General features: G+C 40.0%; 1 protein-coding gene across 1 annotated transcript in view; it reads left to right on the top strand.

Moving 5' to 3' along the window:
* Positions 1-24133, top strand: part of BMPR2 (bone morphogenetic protein receptor, type II (serine/threonine kinase)) — a 222440-nt gene that overhangs the window by 155136 nt on the left and 43171 nt on the right. The window contains exon 5 of the mRNA XM_008574716.1: positions 22705-22815. Coding sequence (XP_008572938.1) covers positions 22705-22815 — 111 coding nt within the window. The remainder of the gene's footprint in view (positions 1-22704; positions 22816-24133) is intronic.

Raw genomic sequence — 24133 nt, 5'->3', positions numbered from 1 at the left:
ACTCTTGACGTTGGTGTTATACACCATGCTCTAACCAGCTGAGCTAACCATCCAGACCCCCTTTTCTTTTTCCTCTGTGAGAGCCACTCTTATAATGTAATTATCTCCCAAAGGCCCCCACCTCCAAATACCATCACACTGAAGATTTAGCTTCAACATATAAATTCTCCCTGGACCCTGAAAACATCTGCTTTGGCTCAAAATCACAACGGAATAGTTAGCAGGGTTATTCTTAAACAAACAGGTTTTGGTTAGGTAAATATCCCATAGGTAAACAAAACAAATTTTCCGTGTTAATCATTTTTGAATCCAGCAAGAAGGCATTTTGCAGAAGCATGCCAATCAATTTAAAAGGCAAATATCAGAGAACTACAGAATGTTAGAGCTGGAAAGGTGGTCACCAGGAGATCATCAAAAAAAAAAAAAAAACTCATTTTTTTGTGCCATTCTCCATTCCTGGTTTTCCGGTACCACAAAATTCTTTTGAAATATGCATTTCTCTCCCAAACCTTCTATTTCAAATGGAAACAAAGAAATCAAGGATGACATTGAGGTTTCTAATGTAGTTGATTAGGATTTGGGGGAGTGAGGTGGTACAGCAATAGCTTATTTATCTAAACACCTGTATCTGTCTAGAACATAGCCAAGAACCAGAAGGTGGTAGACTAAAAACTATAAGTAGCTAAGATAGATGTTGCAGAATCCTTGTAGGAAAATTCATATAATTTTTTAGGAAAGTCCTTTAGGCTTTTAAGCCTGTTTTCTCACACTTACGTTCATTTATTACAATTTAGGCCATCTGTTTTTAAAACTCGTACTAGATTATAAAAAAACATTAAGGCAAGCACATTGACAACATTAAAAAGACAAAGGATGAGATGGAAAAATTGGAAATGAGACACAATACTTTTTAAAGACCCCAGTGGTCTGAGAATTCCTAAAAGGCCCTAAGAGTATCACTGTAAATTAGTTGGTATTCAAAGTGGTGACCCTAATCTTGTAGATATTTACTCAGTATATTTAGTTTAGGAAGCAGGAAAAATGTACATTGTATTTTTGAGCATTTCATGATACAAAAAGTTTCAAGTTAAAAACATATTTAATTGCTAGGTACTCATATGTCTCTTTTCCAACATTTTTGACTCTCCTGTACTAATCATTTTTCAGTGGCACTAATAGGGAAGACAAGTTGGTTGGGAATGGGTGAAGATAAGGAGTTTAGTTTTTAGTTTTGCCTGAGTTGTTTAGATATCTCTAAAATATACAGTGGGAAATATAAAGTATATTTGTTAAAGAAAATCTGTATCTACATTAGTTGATTAATGTAGGTATTTAATCTGCATATTCTGAAGATCAGTCCAGCAGGTGTGTCTCCATATCTTAGAGATTTTCCTGGTACTGCATATATTTCTTCCAACCTAACAGAATAGTTGAGTCAGGTCAAAGGTAGAGACCTCACTCCCTGTATTCAGTTTCAAAGATTATTCAAAGCTTTTAAGTACCAGCTCCTCACTATTGGTTTAGATAGTTAATATTTGACTCTTCCACTAGTTCCCTAAAGAATGTCTTCAGTTAGGCCATATGTAGAGTGTAGTACCTCACATTTCTATCCCAGTATTATTTCTCATGTTTTGTCTATATCTGACATGCGTAGAAGATACCACTCAAGGCTATCTTGCCTCTTATGACAGATAAAACCATCTCTTATGTTCTTATGAAGCACGTTTAAATCACACCCCTTACAACATTTGTCTGTGGCACGACCACTGTTTTTAAGACCAGCTATTCTCATCTTAGCTATTTCAAGTTTTCTTCTTGGTAGTAGAACATATAAGGACTGCAAAATCTATTGAATTCTACTGCAGAATAAGATGGCTTTTTATTTAGATCATTAGCCTCTGGTTTTTGTTTGTTTGCTTTTTGGTGGCTGGCCAATATGGAGATCCAAAACCTTGACCTTGGTGTTGTAACACGAAGCCTTTTTTTTTTTTTTTAATGGGTGCCATACACAAAGAATTTGGCCCCATTACATATTTTAGAGATAGTAGCATGTTAATGTCAAACAAAACATAATAAAATGATGATAGTTTTCAACCCATTTTCCTTTGTCAAGAAAATCTAAACATACTACAGGCTTCTTATAAATTTCATAGCTATTTAATGTTGTCACCTTTGAATCCTAGTTTATATTAAACTGCCAAGAGGTTTACCCAAATGACAGGCCATTATCCTCGTGGATAATATTGTGGGTTAAAATATGGATCTTTTGCAGGAAAACACCCTACTTGATTGTATGCTTTTATGTTAGTCAGTACTTTGTAATCTAGAGGTATCATAACAAAGTCATCTACATATGTAGATAATGCCGAACAGGCTGCTATTTGAGCAGAGATATACATGTGAGGAGCATTCTTTGATTTACATCTGCATATATTTCTTTTTTTTTTTTTTCCTTTTTGTCTTTTTTACTGACCGGTAATGGGATCACAACCCTCGATGTCGTGCCCGTACCGGGGACCAGCAACGGGATCGCAACCCTCGGTGTTGCGCCCGCACCGCGCTCAGCCAGTGAGTGGGAACCGGTCTCCAGATGGGATCCGAACCCTCGGCGGGAGCGCCACCGCACTTCCCAAGCAGCGCACTCTCCAGTGTGCCACCGGGCCAGCCCCTGCATATATTTCTTACAGAATCTTTTTCCAGTTTTCTTGTTGGCTTCAGGGTCAACCCCAAACTTCTGCTTATAAAGAACATCCCAGACCTTTTGGTTTCATATTGGGCTAATCTATCTACACTCTGTAAGTTAATCAATAGCCCACACTCTGCAAAACAGTTTAATTATACTTCAGAATATCTTTTAAATGGTTTGTTCCCCTTTCCTTGTTTACTTCTTTAATTCATTCTAAAGAAATCATTTGATTATCTTGATGTTGATGATTCTTCCGAGATGTAATCTTATCATTTAATATTTGGGAATAAGGACAAAGCAGAGGATAGTAGCCTATCTTTTGGGTAAACCTCTTCATCATTTAATACAAACTAGGTGTAGACCTAGGGGTAGGTCTCACAGACCCCTGAAGCCCATTGTCCAGATTGGGTCACAAACCCTTCACACTCAGATCTACAAGCTAGGTAATTGGAAAAGGTCATTGGAGACGTGGGTGAAGAAATAATAGGCTTTTTTCAGAGCTAGGAGCAGTTGACCTAATATGGCTTCCCAGAACGTCCTCTAGAAGCTTTGCACATCTGCATCATTAGTCCTTTTTACTCAAGTCTATAATCCAAAAAAACCCCAGATGTACATGCACAATCACATTAGACAATAACAAGGAACACTCATGCGCATGCACATACCCACCTCAGATGCTCAACAAGACTCTGAACACCTGAGGGGCCCTGACCATTTTCTTATATTTTCCCAACAATTCACCCCTTCAGGGTCCCTCACTGTACAATCTACACATTCAGAATCTTCCATGATTTTCCCTCAGTGAGGATAAATGACCCTTACATTTATATAACCTATTGTCTGTTCAATATGCCTTAAGGCTTGTTCTATAGTTCTGTCTCTTTCAACTGTTAGCCGCACATGTCTGGTTAGTAGTCATCATTGGTGTGATTTTTCCATGGGAATCCTATAGTCGTACTGATGGGAAGTTCAGTGCGTATTCAGTAGGCTGACACATTGATCACACAACTATGTTGCAGTGCCTGCAGCCAGAACACTATAGGCGAAAAGACAGAAGGGTTATTGGTACCAATAGGGGAAGTTCTCACCTCTCTGGTAAGATACATGCCGTTTTGCCATCCTGACAAAGGATGGTTGCAGGAATAGGTATTTTACCTGATTTATGATGCCATACATTATCTGCCAACACTTTTGGATCTATAGGTTCTACATGTAACAGCATAGGGGAACTCATAATTGGCCATAATGATAATACAAATGAGCCCTTTGAAATAGAGCACTTATCTGTTCTAGGCCATGTTACCTTTACTCAAGGAGGCCAGGTACTTGTCACCCAAGATGAAACTTGCGAGTTTTCTTCTAATCTTTTTCCCCCAAGGCCCTATTAGACCTGCCTAGCGTATATGGGGGGCTTCTGTTCTCCAAGGCCATTCCCATTGTACTGTCTTTCCCTGTTGTAAACAGGTTGGGGCTGGTAAACGAATATTTCCATTCTTGCCATATCCTGGCTTCAGGAGCTTATCTTTAGTAGTGACTTGCAGTTGTATAGGTGCTGCAGCTCTATGCAACAGAGCTTCCACTGGAGAGGGCCAGTCCTTGCGGGGTCTCTCATTTAGAATCCTGACTGTTGGCCATAACCGCTGTGTCCACTCCTTCAGGGATGGGTGTTGGGCAGATAGCCCTAGTCCCTTTTTTAAAAGACCATTGTACCATTCAGTCATTCCCGCTGCTGGGGATGATATGGAACATGTAACTTCCACTGAATAGACAACTAGGAGGCCCACCTCTGAACCCCTATGTCCACTAAAGTGGGTTCCATTATCACTCTCTTATGACTACAGGCCGACCATACATAGCAGTAAGGCTATTCAGTGCCTTCACAGTGTTTACCAGGTTTGGGGCCTTACAAGGCCAAACAAACAGAAGACCAGTAGCCGTATCGACAGTGGTGAAGATGTATCTGAAATTCTCTGAGCTTGGCAGTTGTACGACAAGTCCACTTGCCAACGAGTCAGGGCACCCTTCGTCGAGTTATTTGCTCTGTTGGATGGGACACCCACCAGGAGTGTGGACTCTCTTGAGCACACACTGAACAAGCATGACAGGCATTCACTACATCTTCCCATTTTATAGGCAAGGCCCATCTTTGAGCCACCCTCCACATGGTTTTGCTGCCAGTGTGCTGCATTCATCAATGTAACCACTGGGCTACATCAGCACCTGGGGCTCTCTCCAGCCATCTTACCTTAGCCAAGGCATCGGCTTCATCATTTCCTGGACTGGCTAAGGAGAAGTGTCGTATGACATGGAAAAGAGTTACTTCTTTCTATTGTCCCAATTCCCATAACTCTTGCCATATGGCTTGTCACCAGAGGGGTCGGTGGCCTACCATCCACCGTTGATATTTCCAAATAGAGATCCAAAGGGTTAATCCTTTGTACACAGCCCAGCTGTCAGTATAGATGGTTGATGGCCCAGGCTCACTTTTTATCACCATCCATACTGCTCTCAATTCAGCCCATTGACTGCTTTGCCCTATGCCATTTTCATACCACATGGCATCTGTTAAGGGCTGGACAGCAACAGCTGTCCACAATGCTGAGGGTCCCATGCTAGAGCCATCTGTATACCAAGCTTGCTCTGTGATAGGTCACTGTCCCTCATGGAAAGGTGTAGCCTCCACCTCCATGGGTAACGGTTGTATCAAAGTTTCCTCCACAACCTCTATTGGGCCTAGCACAGTTTGCAGCTCTTTGGACAGAGGACTTGTTGACACATTGCTTCTTGTTCTATATATGCTCCCCATTTAGATAGTGGGAGTCTGAGCTATGCCCATTTTAGGGTTGGTTGCCCACATGCGCAGCCAACCTATTATGGGATATGTCATCCTTACTAGGACTTCGGCAGTTCTTGTGGTAGCTTCAGTGGCCATCAAGGCAGAATACACAGCTGCTGTTTTTCTATTAAAGAATAATGCACTTCAGCACCCTTCCAGAGCTGAGACCAGAATCCTACAGGTGTTCAGAATTGGTCATGTCTCTGCCACAAACCCCATCCTAACCCTAATTGGGTTATATGTACGTCTAATTCAAAAGGCTTAGTGGGATCAGCCACTTGTAAAGCCTGTACTTGCTGTATTGCCCTTTTTGTAGCCCAGTAAGCCTGTTCTGCTTCTTCAGTCCTATCCAAGAGGGCTCCTTTCTTTGTTAATGCATGCAGTGGGCATGCCATTTGGGCCATATGGGGTACAAAAGTTCTCCAATACCCCAGAAGTCCCAAACTTGTCTATAACCGAGCTACAGTTGTGGGTCAAGGGTATGCCTATATCTTGTCTATAATAGCTTCTGGGATGACTCTTGTATTACCCAACCAGACCACTCCTAAGAATTTGACTGACAGCCCAGGTCCTTGCACTTTGGCTGTGTTCACTGCCCACTCACACTGTTCCAAATGACTTAGCAGCATTGGAGCTGCCTCGGTTAAATCTGCAAGAGAATCAGAGGTTAGTAACACATCATCAATGTAGTGAAACATTGTAACCATGCTGGGCCTAGTCCATTTGGCTAGGTCCCCAGCCACTAAACCATGACAGATGGTTGGGCTATGTAGATAACCTTGGGGCAATACTTGAAAGGTCCACTGCCTCCCTTCCCAAGTGAAGGCAAATTGGTCTTGACTATCAGCTGAGATTGGAATAGAGAAAAAAGCATTTGCAAGGTCTGATACATAATGATAAGTTCCCAGCTGAGTCGTCAGCTGATCAAGTCGTGAACTGAAGGCATGGCTGCATGCAAAGGAGAAACTACTTGGTTTAGTTCTCAATAATCTACAGTCAGTCTCCAGGTACCATCAGGCCTCTTCACTGGCCATATCAGAGCATTAAATGGGCTATGAGCTGGATGAATAATGACAACTTTCTCTAACTCCAATATAGTGGCACCTATCTCTTCATGTCCTCTCAGTAGGCAATACTGCTTTATGTTAACTACACGTCTTGGCTTGGGCAACACCTGTGGGTCACGTTTAGCATATCCCTGTAACATAGGCTTTACTGTCCGGATTCACAGTCAAAACTCTCCAACTGTTGTTTGCAGGTGCAAACCATAAAGTACATCCATACCGAAGATGTATTCAGCTATGGGGGATATATATACAGTATACACATGAGGGGGCAGTCATCCTATGCCCAATGACCATGACACGGCTTTGACTTCAATAGTATGTCCTCCATAGCCATCTATATGAACTGTGGCCCCTGGAAACTTATCTGGATTGCCATATATCAGGCTACATTCTGCACTCATATCCACCAGTGCCAAAACACACTGCACATTTTTCCTTGACCAATGTATTGTCAACTCTACATGAGGCCTCTGGTCCTCGCATGCCCCCAAAAGACGAGTACTTTGGCTTGTTCCCTAATTGAAATAGTACGGTTCATCTGCTTCCTCAGGAGCAACCAAAAAATCCTTTAAATCCACTGAGCGTACCTGGCTACCTGTTTCCATATGTTTAGTGAAACGCTGTTCAGGGTGCAGTTGCTGCCAGAAGGCAAACAGGACCACATTTGGGTGCTGGTCAGTTTTCTTGCTATCAACCCCTCCTGCAAGCAAGTCAAGCCACATCTGCTTATGGCTAGTCTTTCTTTGTCCCCTCGGGATAAAATCCTGAGCATTTCTTGGGGGTTTGGTCTTAGCCACCTTTTAGACCCCTTTTGCTTGTCTCCTGTCATCTACTTTATCCAAGCTGGCTATCATGGTCATTACTTCATGTACAGGACGACCAATGTATGGGGTTAGTATGGCCATCGGTGACCCAAAGGACATTGACAGGGCATTTTGCAGCACTATGTTTCTCATTCTGCCTATAAAATTTTCATTGTCTAGGCCATGAGTGTTCACGTTGAACATGGACTGCCACATCCCCAGCTTCTGAATTATTTGAACCAACTCAGCATATGTTTGCTATTTGCTCACAATCTTTGGCAGTTCTCCAGCATTCGCCCACATTGTTCAGGCAGCTGCATTCACCCATTCCATTAAGGAATGATTACCTGGCCCTTGTGCATATCTGTGGCTATTCTATAGCCGCTGCCTCAGGGATGGGTGTATGGTAATAGAGGCCAATTTTTCCAACTTCTCACCAGAGCACATCATACCATCCACCCCTAGGTCTGCTAACTGCAGCAGCCAAGCAACCAGGGGCTCCCCCTGTTTCTGCTGGAACTGTTTTCCCAAGTCACCTAATTCAACCTGGGTATATGGGACATAGGTAGTGAATTGGGTCACCCATGGATTGCCTGCGGTTGTCTGCCTGGTCCCATAGACTGCTCGTGTTTCAGTTTCTGATGCACAACAGATCATGCCTGGAGATGCACAGTCTCCCCCAACTCACCACTGGGTTTGTCATCCTGAGCCACTAGTCCTTTTTAATCGAGTCCATAATCCAAAAAAACCTGGATGCACATGTGCAACCACATTAGACAATAACAAGGACAGCTGTGTGCAAGCGCATACCCACCTCAGATGCTCAGCAAGACTCTGAACATTCGAGGGGCCCTGACCATTTTCTTATATTTTCCCAACACTAAGATTCAAAAGTGACAATATAAAATAGCTATGAAATTTATAAAATGCCTGTGGTATGTTTAGATTTTGTAGGCAAAGGAAGATAAGTTGAAAACTATCATCATTTAATTATGCATTTTGTTTGGCATAGAGTTTAAGTAGAATTTTTGTTTCTATGGTAAATCTTATGTATCAGATACCAGCATTTCCAAACTCTCAGACTTTCAGAACAGCTGGGGCCCCAAGAATAAGTTGTTGGAGGATAATTCTTCATTGATGTCAAAGCAGGAATATTCTGTACCCAGCTAATAAAGGGCACACCTCATATATGAAAACTGGTATTATTTTGTGAACTCCTAAAGAACAAAAAATTAGTTTTTTTACAGTAATGGTTTGGTTTTCTTCTGCTTAAAATAAAGATAATGCACATTTATTAAAGGAAATTTAGAAAATATGTATGTAAAAATCACCCAAAATCTTTGTTAACATTTTAGTGTATTTCCTTCTGGTCGTTTTTCTGTGCATAAGCATTTTATTTTATTTTATTTTTTTAATAATCCCACTTAGATTTTTTTTTGTTTTGTTTTTTAATTTTAATTTTTTTTGCAACTGGCCAGTATGTGGATCCGAACCCATGACCTTGGTGTTATAAGGCTGTGCTCTAACCACCTTAGCTAACTGGCCAGCCCTGCACAAGCATTTTATAGTAAAACAGCATATAAAATATAGGTAGTTCAATATGATGTGTGATCAAACCCAAATCAAAACAGAGAACATTCCAGAAGACCCTTTTCCTAATCACAGTTCCTACTTTCCTCTTAAGGATAGCACTATTCTGACTCTCATTGTAATCATTGCCTTGCTTTTTTAAAAAAATAGTTTCTTTGGGCCGGCCCGGTGGCGCACTGGAGAGTGCACCGCTTGGGAGCGTGCGGCACTCCCACCGAGGGTTCGGATCCCATGTGGAGACTGGTTCCCGCTCACTGGCTGAGCACGGAGTGGGCGCAACACTGAGGGTTGCGATCCCGTTGCTGGTCCCCAGTGCGGACGCGACACCGAGGGTTGCGATCCCGTTACCGGTTAGTAAAAAAAAGACAAAAAGGAAAAAAAAAATAGTTTCTTTACTTCTGATATATGCCCTTTTAGTATAGTTTTTTTCCCAGTTTTTGAGCTTTATATAAATTAAATTATCAAATATTTTAAAGGTTTTTTTATGTTATTGAATGATGCTGTAGTTTTTTTTGGTAGGACTGTTTTTTATTTTTGTTTTTATGTAAGATTGCAAGTCACTTGAATTGCTGTGTAATATCTCATTGTATGGATAAACCACAACTTATTTTTTAATCCTCTTGTTGATAGACATTTGGGTTGTTTCCAATTTTTGTGTACTGTGAATAATGCAGCTGTGAATTTCTTGAACATACATCCTGGTACACATGTGCATGAGTTTCTCCAAAGTATAGACCTAGGAATGGAATTGCTGAGTCTTCTGAGATGTGTGTGTGTGTGTGTATTCAGCTTTAGTAGATAAAGCTAAACTGTTTCCAGTAAGGCTGTACCAATTTGGACTACCAGCAGAAGTATATGAAAGTTGTCTTTGTATCTCCTCTTTGCCAACACTTTTGCTCATAATAATTATTTATGGGGTTAAAAGAAAAAAAAAGAATGAAAATATAAGACATCAATAACAAATTATTGGGTGAGTGACAGATGAACAAAGGCAAACAGTCTAAAATGAGATAGTAAGTATAAATACAAAGACATCACTAATCATCTTAAATGTAAGTTGATGGACTGAATTAAAAACAGATCCACATGCAAAAGACTGAAGTGGACCCCTACTTCACACCATATACAAAAATTAACTAAAACTGGACCAACAACCTAAATATAGGAGCTAAAACCACAGAACTCTTAGAAGAAAACACAGGGATACATCTTCATGACCTTGTGTATTAGTCCATTTCTTTTGCTTATAACAAAATACCTGTAACTGGGTGATTTGCAAGAAAACCAAACTGATTGCTTACAGTTTTGGAGGCTTGGAAGTCCACAGTCCAGGGAACACATCTGGTGAGGTGACTCCACAGCAATGCAGGGTGTCACATGGCAAAGATGATGGAGGAGAGAGAGATACTCCTCTGTGCTTTCCTTTTAAAGACCCCACACCACACTCCTGACCACCATTATTCATCCATTCACTACACCACAGTCCTACAATCTAATCACCTCTTCAAGGCCCCATCTTTCAATTACCATAATAGGATTTCTCACTCTCTAAACACTGTCACAGCAGGGGCCAAGTTTCCAATTCCTGGAACTTTGGGGGACACAATTTAAGCTTCAGTGGATTTAGGGGGGACATTCAATCCACAGCACCTTGGATTTGACAACAAATTCTTAAGATATGACACCAGAAGCACAAGCAACAAAAGAAAAAATAGATGGACTCTGTCAAATAAATTGGACTCTATCAAAATTTAAAACATTTGTGCTTCAAAGGACATTATAAAGAAGGTGAAAAGACAACCTACCTACTATAGCATGGGTAAACCTTGAAAACATTATGTAAAGGAAATAAGTAAAACACAAAAAGACCAATATTGTATGATTCCATTTATATGAATATCTAGAGTTGGCAAATTCTTAGAAACAGAGAGTAGATTAGAGGTCACCAGGGGCTGGGAGAAGGGGAGAATAGGGAGTTATTACTTAATGATTACAGAGTTACTGTTTGGAGTGATGAACAAGTTTTGAAAGTAGATAGTGGTGATGGTTGACAACATTGTGAATATAATTAATACCACTTAATCGTACACTTATAAATGGTTAAAAAGGCAAGGCAAATTTTTTGTTATATATATTCCACCACAATTTTAAAAAATTAATGTAATATACCAAAAAGCTGAATTGTGCACTTTAAATCTGTGAGTTATATGATATGTGAATTATATCTCAATATAGCTGTTTAAAAAACACACACTAACAATCTAACTATAGTTTAGGTTGTTTACAAGAGAGAAATCTAAAACATAAGGATACAGAAATGTATACAAATTGGTGGGGGAAATACACAAATATTAGCTGTATCAATAACAGATCAAAAGGACTTTAAGGCATCAGACATTACCAGAGACAAAGCAGATTACTTCATAATAACAAGTATTCAGTTTAACAGGAAGACAGAACAATTTAAAATTTGTGTACAGTTAGTAATATAGCCTAAAAATATATGAAACAAAAATTGATAGAACTTAAAGAAGAAATAGCCAATTTTTAATTATAATGAAAGATTTTAAACACATTTTTCTAGTGATTGATAAACAGTAAAAAATGGGGTAAATAGGTTGAAGATTTGAACTACTCAGTGAATAGAAAGATGTTCACAAGCTTCTTTTAAAGGCAAAAAAGTATAAATAACCTAAACTGGGGTTTTAAGGATTCTTAAAGTTATCGGACAGTGCTAAGTGAAATGATGCAGAATACAAAGTTGGGTATAGTTATTTGAATCCCATTTAAAGTGTTTTATGTCAAAGTTCCAGTCAAGATGGCGGAATAGATGGTCCCCAGCGTCACTCTCTCCCACAAATCAACCAATTTACAACTATAAATATGTAACAACATCCAAGGTGGGGCCACTGGAGCTCAGGGGAAGATGAGGAGAGACCTACAGAGTTCATGAAGGTGGGAGAAACCATGATGAGAGAAAGAAAAAACTGCTCTGAGCATTTTGGGCTGCAGCCACTTTAATGCTGGAACTGCTGAGCGCATGGAGCAGGAGCCAGCAGAAACCGCATCTGTGCCCTTCAGATAGAGTTACTTGGAGGCAGCAGGGGAGAAGAGGACCTTGGTGGCTCCCAGGACAGCAAGACCACTAATAGGGTTCCTGTGGACTCACACAGGAGTGAGGATCCAGAACAGCTGAAAGGGGAGCCATTCAGAGTCTGGTGAGTCAACACAAGGGAGCGGCACAGGGCCCGTCCCATGGGAAGGGTTTGGAGCACGGGCAGTGGGGGAGACAGGCCCACCGGGAGAACACAGGGACACAGCAAGGACAGCTGATCCGTACCCCCAGTCAGAGCAGGACCACTCAGAGGAGACTGGTCGGGGTGCAATTTGATGAAAAATTCAGGCCCAGATCAGAGTTTCTATACAACCAAGGTGCACTGAGTCTCTGGAGAGCCAGAAGTACCTGTAAGGTTAACCATTACACCCTGAGCTGCACAAAAATGCCTTCCCTAGGGAAACAGCAGCAAAGCAGCAATTTAGCTGAACCACACAGCTCAAGTACTGGTTCCAATAGGAAGTTCCCCTGTTTTAGAAGTAAGCAAAGGACAAAAAATTAGTTCCAGCCCAAGTACACCACCAGTGCCTTGGGGCGCACCAGGGGACATCAGGCATATGTAGTCGGGGACAAGACCCCCACCCACAACCACTCACACTGCCAGAGCCTTGGGGCCCACCTGGGACCCCAAGGCTAGGAGCCAGGGAACAAACCCCACTCCAACATCCAGGCACAGTGCCAGTGCCTCTGGGCCCACCGGGGGGACCAGGGCATGCACCGGACCCCCCACCCACAACCAAGCACACTGCACCAGCACCTAGGGGCCTGCCCAGGGATCTGAGGCATGGAAAAGAGGATTGGGCCCCCCCCCCCACAACCAGGCACACCACCAGCACCTCACGGTGTGCCTAGGGACCTGCGCATGGAGAAGGGGACCAGACCCCCTCCCACAACCAGGCATACCACACCAGCACCTCAGGGCCTGCCCAGGGACCCGAGGCATGGTTCCAGGGACCAGACAGTTCCCATAAGTAGCCATACTGCCAGCACCAAGGAGCATGCCAAAAACATCACTTCCATGTGGGTGGCCTACCACAGCCACCACAATAACCATAGCTGCCACAAAAGCAGCTAAACACCACAGCCACCACACAGATGGTCTGCCAGCCACTGGAGTGCATTGAAACAAAGAGAGTCACCAGCAGAGATAAAGAAAAGAAGAGGATGTCTCTCTCTACAAAGCCCATTCCAGAGTGACAGAAGAAGCATCTGCTCTATGGTAATATTGGGGGACCTGAACACACCTCTCAGCATTGGGCAGATCATCTAGGCAACAAATCAACAGAGTAACCATTATTATTTCAGAAGGAGAAAAGAAATCTAGGGTAATTAGAGGGAACAGGGGGAGGGAGAGGGGGATGGGGAGAGATTGGACAAGGGGCATAAAGAATAATTATGATTTGTAGCAATATATATGGTAGTTATATTGATTCAATCAACATATCTCAATGTTGAACCCCCAAAATATGTATAATCAATTTTGATTCAATAAAAATTTTAGAAAAAAAATAAAATAAAGTGTTATATGTGAACTGGAAAAACACTTTGGTATTCCACAGTTTGACTATGATTTACATAGGTAAGATTTTCTTTGCAGTTATACTGCTTGGGGTTTGCTGATCTTAAATCTTTCATCAGTTTTGGTAATGTCTTGTGCTTTATCTTTTAAAATATTTCTTCTGCACCATTTTGTATTTCTCTCTCGCTCCTTCTACTGTGACTCCAATAACATTTACTATTGTCTCATAGATCTTTGCTTCTTTGTTCTTTTTTTTCTCTCTTTTTCTGTTATTTAGTTGCAAATTTCTGTTGATATCTGTTCAAGTTTACTGATTCTTTTGTCAGTAGTGCCCTCTCTGCTGATAATCATATCGAAAGAATTCTTTAGGTCTGTTACTGTACATTCAATTTCCAGCATTTCTATTTGGCTCTTTTTAATAATTTGTCTCTGACATTTCCCCTCTGTCCACTCATGAAATCCGTGTTTTCCATGATATTCCCTAAAACATTTATCATAGTTATTTTAAAGTCTTCAATAATTTCACGATCTGGGATATTCCTGGGTCATTTCTGGGTCTATTGGCTATGTCCTGTCTTGATGATGGACCGACCATATTTTCTTATCTTTTCTCATGTCTTTTGATTTTTGGTTGAATGCTGAACATTGCAGGTTAAAGAAGAGTAGAGTGAAGTAGATAATATTTATCTTCAAAAAAGACTTACTCTCTGTTTTGCAAGCCACCAGAATGAGGGCTAAATGAACATAATCTGTAGCTGACCTGTTTCTGGGCTTCATTGTTGTTTCCTTAGTTTGATTCAGTTCATCATAGGTTTCAAATGATTTCAGGGCAGAATGAACCTTCCCTTTAGCAAGGTTTGGGATCTGATTGCCTGGAGGATTTCTCTCAGTTCTAACTGCTTTGCTTTCAGGTTTCAGTAAGCCCTATGTCATGGCCCTACAAGAAAGAGATCTCTCAACTTTTCTGCCCCTTGCCCAGGTGGATACTGTCTTGTAATCAGTGAGGCCCTGGAGTGCCTAGAGGGTTTGTCTCAGTTCTTATGCCCTGTCCTCAGACTTTAACAGGCCTTGTATGCCTATGCCTAAGGGTATTCTCTGTTCTCCTGTCCTGCCTCCATTCATACTTGGGAGCACTTGGTGAAGGCCTGTAGAAAAAAGTTGGCAGGTGACTATTAACTCTTTGTGTTTGGGGCCCCTAGATATTTTTAGCTGTCATGCCAGTCTGTACTCAGTCTTTAAGAATGTGTTAAACGTTCAACTGTTTCTTCCTACTCACATCTATTGTGGTATCCTCCTTCACCTACTGCTTCACCTAGGATAGAAGCAGCCTTGGGTCTTTTCTCTCTTGGAAAGGACTTGTCATATTACACTTTTTAATCTATTTAGTTTGTGTCCTTAGTGCCTAATGAGCTGTAAAGAAAAGACTATGATTTTGTAGGTTCTATGGCTTGTTATTAGGGTGTTTTGGCGTGTTATTAAGGTGGGAACAAAATAACCTTATGTCTTCCTAAAAACCCATGTAAATATCCAGACTTTCTAATTTAGAAATAGCAAAGCTTTGTTTTATGTTAGACCTATGGATTTTTATTAGTGTAATTAAGGAACAACCTCATTATATTAAAAATCTAAGTATATTTTGTCTGTCACATTAGTGATATCATTTTGGCAAGGTTTTATTCAATACTAACTTGATGAAATTAGATTTAATTTTGTGTATCATTTTCTTTCATAAAAAGTCCTGGAGATTTACTAAGCTTCCACCTTAGGAAACTAGAAAAAAAGGAGCAAATTATATACAAAGTAAGGAGAAGAAAAGAAAGAATAAAATCAATGAAATTGAAATCAACACACCCAAAAGCTGGTTCTTTAAAAAATATCAACAAAATTGATCAATTTCTAGCCCAGGCTACCAAGAAAAAAGGAGAAAAGAAACTAATTACTAATAATCAGAAATGAAAGAGGAGTTATTAGTACTGATCTCATGGACATTAAAAGGTAAGTAAAGGAATATTATGAACAACTCTATGCCCACAAATTTGAGAACATAGATGTAATGAACTGATTCCTTAAAAGACACATCTGCTCAAATTCATACAATGAGAAATGTATAATCTAAATAGGGATATATTTATTAAAGGAATTTAATCAAGAATTAATAGCCTTTCAAAACCGAAAGCACAAATCTCAGATTGTTTCACTATTGAATTCTAGCAAACATTTTATGAAATATCAATTTTCTACAATCCTTTTCAGGAAATGGAAGCAGAGTGAAAGCTTCCTAATTCATTCTATGATGCCAGCATTACCCTAATACCAAGACAGTGAAAGACAGCCCACTCTGGGAGAAATAGTTGCAAAACACATATCTCATCAACAATTTGTACCCAAAATATGCAAAGAACTGTTAAAACTTGTCAGTAAGTAAACAAGCAGTCCAATTTAAAAGTGCACAAAAGATCTGAACAGACACATCACCAAGGAAAGCAGACAGGTAGCAAATAAGCAAATGAAAAGATGCTTAACATCATAGATCATTAGAGAATTGCACCTTAAAATGTCAATGACATACTAGTGCCAACCTATTAGTATGGCTAAAATCCAAAACATTGACATCGATTGCTGATGAGGATGTGGAACTCTCATTCATTGCTATGGGAATGCAGTATGGTACAGCCACTTTAGAAGACAGTTTGATAGTTCCTTACAAAGCTAAGTAGGTTTATCATATGATCTAGCAATTATTTTCCTAGATATTTACCTGAACGAGTTGAAAACTTATGTCCCACAAAAATCTGCACATGGGTATTTGTAGCAGCTTTATTCACAATTGCCCAAACTTTGAAGCAACAAAGATTTCCTTCAATAGGTGAATGGATAAACAACCTGTGGTATATACATTCCATGGAATATTATTCAGTCATGAAAGGAAATGAGCTACTAAGCCACAAAAAGACGTAGAGGAACCCTAAATGCATATTGCTAAATGAAAGAAGCCAGTCTGAAAAGGCTATATACTGTACCATTCCAACTGTTTGACATTTTGAAAAAGGCAAAACTATAGAAACAGTAAAAAGATCACTGACTGCCAGAGGGTAAAGGAATGAGTAGGTGGAGCACAGGTTTAGGTTAGAGAAACAATTCTGTTCAATATTGTAATGGTAGATATATGACATTATGCATCTGTCAAAACCCATAAAACTGTACAACACAAAGGGTGAACCCTAATGTAAACTATGGACTTTAGTTAATAATAATATATGAAAATTGGTTCCTCAACTGTATGGATGTACCACACTGTATTGATTTGCTTGGGCTGCCATAACAAAATACTGTAGATTGTATGACTTAAACAACAGAAATTTATTTTCTCACAATTCTGGAGGCTGAAATTCCAAAGATGAGGTTGACGGCAAGGTCAAGGTCTAGCAAGGCCTCTCTTCCTGGCTTGCTGATGGCCACCTTCTCACTTTGTACTCACCTGCAATGGGGGTTGGAGGGAGCATGAAGAGGGAGGAAGAAAGAAGGTAAGAAGGGAGAAAGGGCTTTCTGGTATCTCTTCTTATAAGGGCACTAATCCCATCATAAGGGCTTCACCCTCATGACCTCATATAAAGCTATCTCCCAAAGGCTCCATCTCCAAATATCATCACATTGGGGGTTAGGGCTTCAATATATGAATTTAGTGTGGACACACAATTCAGTCCATAGCACACAATAATAGGAGATAATAGTAGGAGGATAATAGTAATGAGGAGAATTATGAGGGGTGAGGAGTTGGGTGTGTGGGAACTCTTAGAACTTTCTGGGCAATTTTTTTGTAATCCTAAAACTGCAATAAAGTCTATTAAAAAATAATAATATCCTGTACCAGCCAGCTGCCAAAATAATAGTAATAATAATGATAGCAAGACTTAAGATTGCTAAATTTAAATTTCAGAGAGATTTAAAAACAGGTGAAATTTTCTTTGATATCCACTTAGAATCCTAATAGATATCCTAATAGAATGCTAAGTGTAACAAGAGCAAGCTATCTCAAATTAGCATTCATCATGGACCCCTTTTCAGTCTTTTTTACCTTTCCTCTGCCTGCTTGGAACCTCTCTTCTTTACCTGAAATGTCACTATTTTTGTTATCTCCATGTTCTCCTTTTTGTCCTCCACTTTTTATCTCTCACCTTTTCCTTCTTTTTACCCTAATGAATCACAAATAAAATGTGAGCATTATTTAGTGATTTTAAAAACGAAATACTGTGCTTTTTGTTCTTACTTTTTTTCTTACTTTGAGAAGATAAACATTAATTTTCTTCCTTAAAATTTTTTTTAAAATATTTTTGACAAGTTTATATATATATAAAAGAAAACCAATTCCTTTATAATTAATTTACTTTTCTCTTCTGGAATTTTTGATAGCATCACATTTCATTCAATCTGATTGAATGATAGCTTACATACTAATGAATCTAGAATGCTACTGATTAACTTATACCATAGTAGAAAGCTTCAGAGTTACCTTAGGAAAAAAAAAAGTGTTTGACAGTCAGTAAACTTAGGGGAAGATCAGTAAGCACATAAATATTTGTGTATATCTTATAGTAAAGAATCTGTAAATTATTATTTAGTTTTGTGTATGTGTTTAAGTGCATTGAAAATAAAGTTTCTCTTTTTGGTTTAGCAAATTCTAAAATGAGTTAGGGTTTTTCTTTTGTTAATTGAAGTAAAATTCATATTACATAGGGTTAACCATGTTAAAATGTATCATTTAATACATTTGCAATGTTGTGCAACCATCAACTCTATCTAGTTCCAGACATTTTTTATCACTCCACAAGTGAAACCCTGTATCTAGTAAGCAGTCACTTTCTGTCTCTATGGGTTTACCTATTCTGGATATTTCATATAAATGGGATCATAGAATATGCAGCCTTTTGTATATCCACATTTTGTTTATCCATTCATCAATTATGAACATTTATATTGTTCCCACTTTTGCCTATTGTGGATAGTGATGCCATGAACATTCGTTTAGAAGTTTTTGTTGTAACACATATTTTTAGTTATTTTGGGTGTATGCCTAGGAGTGGAATTGCTGGGTCTTATGGTAATTCTGTTTAACTTTTTAAGGAACCTCCAAACTGTTTTCTGCTGTATCTGTACCATTTTATATTCCCGAGAGCAATGTACAAGAGTTCTGATTTCTCCACATCCTTGCTGATGCTTTTTATTTTCTTTTTCTTTTTTTTAATTATAGCCATGCTGGTATGTGTGAAGTGATATCTCATTGTGGTCAAATGAGTTTTTATATGTAGCTTTTCTGCCTATAACTTACTCTATATGTTAAAAGTAAATACAATTATCAGTGTATTAGAATCTATTAATATCTAATAAAAGTCCTGCAAATAAGACTATTTCAGTGCTTACTTTGACATTTTGTGCTTAATTTGACTGAGACAAATAAATTCATTTAGAATAGAGGAACTCTTTGCCATAAATGCTTCTTACTTTGTCATAGAAGCTTCTAGTTTGAATACAACACATGATTATAGTGTCTAAAGTAAGAAAGTTTTAAAATACAGTATACTTGATTTTGATTGAATGTAAAGAATGATTAAATAAGTATATTAGCAGACATCAAGCCCAGCCTCTGGTCAGTATTAACAAACAGCATGTGAATATCTCTAGTAAAATAATGAACAGCTATTTCATAGCAAACTCATTCCATTTTAGATAGCTGTATTTGTAAGCCATAAATTCTTTTGTATGTTAAGCTGTAGTGGATTGAATTATGTCCCCCCAAAATTCCCTGAAGCTTGAATTGTGTCCCCCCAAGTTTCATGTATTAGAAACTTAGCCCCCACTATGACTGTTAGGAGGGTGGGAAATCCTATTATGGTAACTGAAAGGTGGAACCTTAAAGAGGTGATTAGATTGTAGGACCCTGCAGTAGTGAATGCATTAAAAATGGTGGTCAGGAGCATGGTTCTGAGGCTTTAAAAGAAGAGAGTCTGTCTGTCTCTCTGTCTTGCTCTCTCTGCTTCCACCATCTTGCAATGTGAGACCCCTGGGTCACTGTCACTACTACCAGATGGACTTTGGACTTCCTAGCCTCAGAAACTGTAAGCAATAAATTTCATTTTCTTTATAATTACCCAGTTCTGTGTATTTTGTTATAAGCAACAAAATGAACTAATACATAAGCTAAAGACAATTGTCCTTGAACATACGCTATTGGATCTGGTTATTCTATCTAGCTATTCAGAACAAATCCGTTTTTTCACATGAAGACAGCTTTTATATCCTCCCAAGTTTTCTCTTTTCCACATTAGGCACTTTCAGTTTCTGCCCATCACAATTCAGAGTACTCATACTTTTACCATTCAACTTGCTCTCTTCTGGATAAGCCGTAGATTGTGGATTCATCCCAAAGGGTATTTGCACTAGACATGATCTGACCTGTAGAATTGAACTGACATATAAAATGTTTACATGTTTGTTATAGCTCTGTGATTTAGATACGTGTGTTCCCATTCTGCAAGTGAGAAAAATTAGGATCAGACAAGTGAAAAAATTTTCCCAAGGTCACATAGTAAGTGGAAGAGCTGAGCTTCAAGTCCAGTTCAGATTTAACTGCTTGCAAAACCATGTTCTTTTCATTAATAATAATACTATCAATATTGATAAACATAACTATAATTTATTGCATAGATAATTTATACTCAACACTCTGCTAAGCAGCTAGACTCAGACTAAGCCTCACAGATTACTTGTGAGATACAGAGTACTACTTTTACAAATGAGGAAATTGAAACACAGGAAAAAATAATTTGCTCAAGTCCACTGAACAAGTGGTGTAGAGCCAGGATTTAAAACCAATTGTGAGGGCTGGCCCGTGGCTCACTTGGGAGAGTGTGGTGCTGATAACACCAAGGCCAAGGGTTCAGATCCCTATATAGGTATGGCCGGTTGCTCACTTGGGAGAACATGGTGTTGACAACACCAGTCAAGGGTTAAGATCCCCTTACTGGTCATCTTTTTAAAAAGTAAAATAAAACCAAATGTGGAATTTCTGATCAAGATGGCAGAATAGACGGTACTCAGCATCACCCTCTCCCATAATCAACCAATTGACAACTATTAAAAAGCAACAACTGCCAAGATGGGGCCACTAGAGCCTAGGGGAAGAGAAAGAGAGAGACCTACAGAGTTCATGAAAGCAGGAGAAATCACAATGAGAGAAAGAAAGGACTGCTCCAACCGTTTCGAGCCCTGGTCATTTCAAGGCTAACCCTAGTGAGCACATGGAACAGGAGCTAGCAAAACCCACAGCTTTCTTGTGAAGTTGCTTGGAGGCTGCAAGGGAGAAGAGGGCTTTGGTGGCCCCCAGGCCAGCAAGACCACTAACAGGGTTCCCATGGACCAACATAGAAGTGAGGGGCCACAGACAACTGATAAAAGGAGCCAGTCACAGGCCGGTGAGTTACTGCAAGGGACGGGCACATGGCCTGTCCATGGGAAGTGTTTGGAGTACAGGTGGTGGGGGAGACGGGCCCACCATGGGGACATTGGGCCACATCATGGACAACTTATCTGCCCTCCAGTCAGCACAGGCCCACCCAGTGGAGACTGGTCAGGAATATAGAACTGCAGGGGTTGCAATTTGCTGAAAAGACACAGGCCCAGACCAGAGTTTCCACACAACCTAGGTGTATTGGACCTCACAAGACCTGGAAGTACTTACAAAGTCAGCAATTAAAACCTGAGCTGCACAAAAAGCCTTCCCCAGAGAATCAGCAGCAAAGAAGCAACTTAGTTCAACAACAGGGCTCAAATAAGGTTCCCACAGGAAGTCCCCCCACTTTAGAAGTAACTAAAGGACAACAAATTAGTTCCTGTGCAGAGTTTAAGTGGTGGAAGTAGTGAATAATCCAACACAGAACTGAAAGAAAAAACAAAATCCCCACAAATCAGAGACAAAGTTTTGATATTGACCAGTAAAGGTCTAACACCACCAAAGAACACCTATCACCTATAAAACCTAAAAGGACCAGAAGCCCGTTAGCTACCAATCCTGGGTGGTGGGGGAGCTGAGAGCCTCAGCCATGCCCCCTGACATCTGCATCTAGCCCAGCAGTGACCACTGAGCCAGCCAGAAGCTTTCTAGGCTCCCAAGCGGGGGTGGTTGGGGGCCGAAGGCCTCAGCCAGAGATCCCCACCATCCACATCCAGCACAGTGACGACCAAACACTGAGATACCACCGGAAGCACCCGGGGCTCCCGAGTTAGGGGGTGCCAAGGGCCTCAACCACGCCCCCCACCCACCAAAGTCCAAATCCAGCCAAGCCACAACCAGGTCACCATTGGAAGCCCCCCTAGGCTCCCCTATCCAAATGAGGGGTGTGCCACAGGTCTTGACCATGCCCCCATTCCTTCCTTTTCCTCCCACCCTATCCCCCTCCCCCCACCTGCTCTGCAACAGCATCTTAGAATGTAAAAATAATAATAATAATTAATTAATTTTTAAAATTTTTAAAAATCAAATGTTGGGCCGGCCCGGTGGTGCACTGGAGAGTGCGCCGCTTGGGAGTGCGGCGGCGCTCCCGCCAAGGGTTCGGATCCCATGTGGAGACCGGTTCCCGCTCACTGGCTGAGCGTGGTGCGGGCGCAACACCGAGAGTTGCGATCCCGTTGCCGGTCCCCGGTACGGGCGCAACACCAAGGGTTGCGATCCTGTTACCAGCCAGTAAAAAAGACAAAAAGGAAAAAAAAAATCAAATGTTATTCTAAAGACTATGCTCTTAAATATTATATTATCCTATCTATGCTGTTTGATGATATAGTTGATATTTTGGTAATTAGGAGCACACCTAACAAGTGTTTTGGTGTTCCAAACCTGGTTAAGATAATCTGTATGATTAAAAATGATTTGCAATTGTCACAAATTTATTATTAATTTTTCTTTCATTTTCTTTGGTGCGAAAACTTTACTGATTTGATTATGCATAGCCTTTCAAAAGAGCAATCTGTTGGTATTTAACCAAATACTAAAAAAACTATAAATCATGACAATGTCTTTAAATTTGTTTTCTCCTAGGTCCACCTCATTCCTTTAACCGAGATGAGACGATAATCATTGCTTTGGCATCAGTCTCTGTATTAGCTGTTTTGATAGTTGCCTTATGCTTTGGATACAGAATGTTGACAGGTAAAAATTATCAGTTTTTGTCGTATCATTTATTAAACATACCATTTAATCAGAATTAATTTTCTCCTTTTTAAAATCTCTTTGAGGGGCTCTCTGGTTAGCTCAGTTGGTTAGAGCACAGTCTTACAACACCAAGGTAAAGGGTTCAGATCCCTGTACCAGCCAGCTACCAAAAAAATAAAAAAATAAAATCTCTGCTAACACCAAGGTCCAGGGGTTCGATACCTGTACTGGCCAGCCACCAAAACAAACAAATAAATAAGATGAAATAAAGTGTCTCTGCTAAATGCTAAAAAAAATTCTCTGTACTACGGTCCTTCTCTCTAATAAAAATTTTCCCCCCAGTTTTTTTTTTTTTTTTTTTTTCTAAAAGATGACCGGTAAGGGGATCTCAACCCTTGGCTTGGTGTTGCCAGCACCCCGCTCAGCCAGTGAGCAAACCGGCCATCCCTATATAGGATCCGAACCCGTGGCCTTGGTGTTATCAGCACCGCACTCTACTGAGTGAGCCACAGGCCGGCCCCATTCCCCCCAGTTTTTTTTTTTTTTTCTAAAAGATGACCGGTAAGGGGATCTCAACCCTTGGCTTGGTGTTGCCAGCACCCCGCTCAGCCAGTGAGCAAACCGGCCATCCCTATATAGGATCCGAACCCGTGGCCTTGGTGTTATCAGCACCGCACTCTACTGAGTGAGCCACAGGCCGGCCCCATTCCCCCCAGTTTTTAATGAAAAGTTTCAAACTTACACAAAATACCTATCACTCAGCTTCAGTAGTAATCACATATAGGCAATGATGTATCGTCTAAATCTCCAGTCACTGCCTCCTTCCATGCCATTGGATTATTGTGAAGCAAATCACAGTTACTACATACCTATAAATACTTCACTATTATCTCTGTAATATAAGGACTTAAATTCATAAGCATAATATCATTTTTACACCCCCCAAGGTAACAGTAATTCCTCAGTATCATCAAAGGTACAGTTGGTTCTAATAAACTTTAGGTTTGATGGGCTGTTTAGGAAATCAGCACCCATTCATTCATTTGAACAACTTCAATAACATTTTTAAAGTTTTTGCAATATTTCTTAGAGTTTTATAGTTTTAGCCTAAGTCGTGGTGGAAACATCTACTGGAATTCAGCTTTCATGCTATTCATCATTCATCTTCATTTATAGATGATTCCTACTTTAGTGCATAGTTTTACTCCCATTGACATTTGGCATAATTCTTGTTGCCAACTCTTCTGCAACTCTTCCTTTTAGCTTTAATATAATAAAAAGTGTAATAAAGATCTTCATTTTAAGAAAACCACAT

Source organism: Galeopterus variegatus, unplaced genomic scaffold (assembly GCF_000696425.1).
Source record: "Galeopterus variegatus unplaced genomic scaffold, G_variegatus-3.0.2 Scaffold1092, whole genome shotgun sequence".
Taxonomy (NCBI): domain Eukaryota; kingdom Metazoa; phylum Chordata; class Mammalia; order Dermoptera; family Cynocephalidae; genus Galeopterus; species Galeopterus variegatus.
Note: the sequence above shows the minus strand (reverse complement) of the source record. Positions and strands in the feature narration are given on the sequence as shown.